General features: G+C 44.8%; 2 protein-coding genes across 2 annotated transcripts in view; one reads left to right on the top strand and one right to left on the bottom strand.

Moving 5' to 3' along the window:
* Positions 1–79: 79 nt before the first annotated feature.
* Positions 80–1,901, top strand: FOMMEDRAFT_30559 (uncharacterized protein; the record flags this gene model as incomplete). The annotated part of the gene is made up of 3 exons (XM_007269271.1): positions 80–116; positions 178–276; positions 379–1,901. The coding sequence occupies 3 exons, from the start codon at positions 80–82 to the stop codon at positions 1,899–1,901; spliced, it is 1,659 nt and encodes a 552-aa protein (XP_007269333.1).
* A 466-nt stretch (positions 1,902–2,367) lies between these two features.
* Positions 2,368–2,807, bottom strand: part of FOMMEDRAFT_159298 (uncharacterized protein) — a gene marked incomplete at both ends in the record, with an annotated part of 2,121 nt that continues 1,681 nt past the window's right edge. Inside the window, 2 exons of the mRNA XM_007269272.1 lie at positions 2,368–2,473; positions 2,539–2,639. Coding sequence (XP_007269334.1) covers positions 2,368–2,473; positions 2,539–2,639 — 207 coding nt within the window. The remainder of the gene's footprint in view (positions 2,474–2,538; positions 2,640–2,807) is intronic.

A 2,807-nucleotide genomic window follows, 5' to 3' on the forward strand; every position in this document is an offset into this window, starting at 1 on the left:
AATTGTGAAATGCCCCATGTGATCTTTTCAGCCACTTTTTGTCTCACTAACCTCAACGCACGCCTTTGAATACTGTAAAATGGGAACTAGTTGCGCAATAACATTCATTCATAAAGGTATAGCACATTTATCAGCGCGTAGAATAATCCCGCTCACTGTCGTCAAATGACTTTGTAGGAAGAGCTTATGTGCGTGAACGCGGGAGTGACGGATACCCATCAGGCGCTGGGCAAGAAATTGTGAACGAAATTCCTACCGAGAATGATGCCTACAAAGGTAATAGTGGTAATGCGGATTGTGGATTGGAGAAACTTCATTAATTTTCTCCTCTTACAGCGTGGCTTGAAAGAACTAGGGCTTTCTACTCGCGTGAATTAGACAGGATCAAGAAGCTAGAAGAAGAACTTGGCGAGCTTGGTGAAGAGGATCTTGAACCTTACATTCAGAGACCAAGCAGGAACTCTGGTCCGGATCCGAACTACGATTACTACTACTATGTTGACCTCGATTCTGAACGATTTGGTGTCGCAGCTGCTCAGTTTCGTCTCTGGGACATACCCCGAGGAGACGATGGAGAGGAGTGGATACAATACATAGATGCTGACGGATTCCATATTAGCGTCCTACGCCCTGACACTCCAAGGCAGTATTGCTATCGAAGCATGCATAAACCGTTGTCTGTCTCTGAGGACGGACTGGCCGCTTACCAGGCCGAAGCAAGTAGCATTGACATGATTGATGAGTCTACATGGATGAACTCCAGTGCCGGTCATCCAAGCTTGGTCCTTGCATCCGCTATTACTCGCGGTCTCATGATGTACGACAACGGCAGAATTTATGCAGCGCGAGTAAAGAAGCATCGTAATGTCACTGCCATTTTATACCACAACTATGCTGAAATCCTCTTACGTGCTGCATCTCCTTCTGGGTTTATGCTTTCTTTTGCGCCCAGGAAGTCGGATTTCCCGAGCTACCCTAGTAGAGAACCCACATACACCCATTATCGGTACCGAGGCTGTGTAGTGTCAGTTGTGGAGGACTGTTCAACTCCGGAGCACCTACATGCCGCCATTGGGCTTGCCATTCAACACGCACGAGATGTAGGAAAAGACGCTTGTACCTTCATCATTTTCTCTATTCAGCACATTGCAGTAGCGGAAGTTAAAGGAGCTGTCTCGGGAACACTGCACGTCTCTCAAAGCAATTTCCAACCATACATGGATGCGTTTGGATACGAAGGTCTCGAGAAGGGTCTCAGCCTTGCCGCTCATTATTTACACCCACATTGCATAGATGGTGGAGCTATCAAGTTCGTTTCATCCGAAGCAAACACTAAAAATCCGAATTGCCCTCCACTGCCTCTCGACATCCTTCTCCGCATAATGGAGTTAGTTGATATCAAGACGTATGATACACTCAGTCAGGTCTGCAAGGCTCTGCGAAAGGGATGGTTTCAACAACCACGACTCTGCGATTACAAGATAGCCTCCTGCAGGTCATTCGAAATGGAGCCTTGCAATTACCTCACAGGAGCGATGCTACGCGGGCTGCGGATAGACGGAATGGTTACTTCTCTGCTCGTGTACTATCCAGTGCATCGTTTTCATGACGATGCTGATCACAGGAAATACGTCGATTGGTACGACAATTCCTGCTGCCCATGCTCTCATCTGTGTGTCGAAAAGAAATGCGCAAAGCCTCTCCAACTACAGGCTGTTCCTGGAAGTAAAAACATATATAAATTTGAAGATACGCGTATGATATACGGAAGTCGTGGACAGAAGAATTGTTATGGGGAGTATATATGTTCGTGGAACAAGTACATGCCTGGCCTCTTCATTATGGACTCCGATAATGTTTGCGAGGTCTGCGCTAGATATTTTGATATGAAAGAATCGTAGAGCCTCCTAAAAAATGGCCGAAATTTCCTGAAAACGCGAGCCATTCTCTTCAATAAACCCCTCCATCTCTACCGTCTTGATTGTGCAAAATGTGACTAACTGAACAAACACAGTAGTATATAACCAGGATTATGCATCATATTCATCTTCGAGATGAATACTCATGAGTTCAGAGGTATATTAGAAATATGTAAAACAACCAAAGCTGGTTCCGAGACTATCAAATCCTCCTATGAACTGTCGACTGTAGACATTGTTATACTGTTTATCAGAATTTATGCCGTACCCGTTATCACGATTGTGTTTTTAATTTCTTTTTTCTCTAGTCTGGGCAGCTTCCCAGTAACTGCTTGTCTTATCTCATTCTAGTAATTCAGCGACTGAGATGACTCGGAGTACACATCATATTGGTCACGCATACATTCCGAATCATATTATTCAACACAGACTATTACCAGAAGCTAACTCAAGAGCAGCAGAAGCGGATATGGGTAGAACCGCATGTCTCTGAAGAGCCGACGCAAGAGCCCCAGTCACGACCATCGGGAGTTTGCGCGGACACAACACCACCACTGAATGCAAGGCGAAGCAAGTGGTGAGGAAATGATCGAACGTCGCATAGAATATTTGCACTTACAAGTTGTCACAGATGACATGCGAGCCATCACTGTAGGCACCACAGATTCCACCACTCTTCGAGTCAATAACACCACAGCCATTAGCAACAATCACGGCGCCCTAGGAGGAGTGGCGCCATCGCGAGAAAGTCTTATAGCTTATATTAGCTTATAATGGTTCAAAATATGTAAATACTGTGAAAACTGTAAAATGCAAAATAATTGATCTCAATTTCTGAGAAACAGTATAAGGCATTATAAGATCCAAAAGGTTTGTCAATATTCAAAA

Source organism: Fomitiporia mediterranea (assembly GCF_000271605.1).
Source record: "Fomitiporia mediterranea MF3/22 unplaced genomic scaffold FOMMEscaffold_9, whole genome shotgun sequence".
Taxonomy (NCBI): domain Eukaryota; kingdom Fungi; phylum Basidiomycota; class Agaricomycetes; order Hymenochaetales; family Hymenochaetaceae; genus Fomitiporia; species Fomitiporia mediterranea.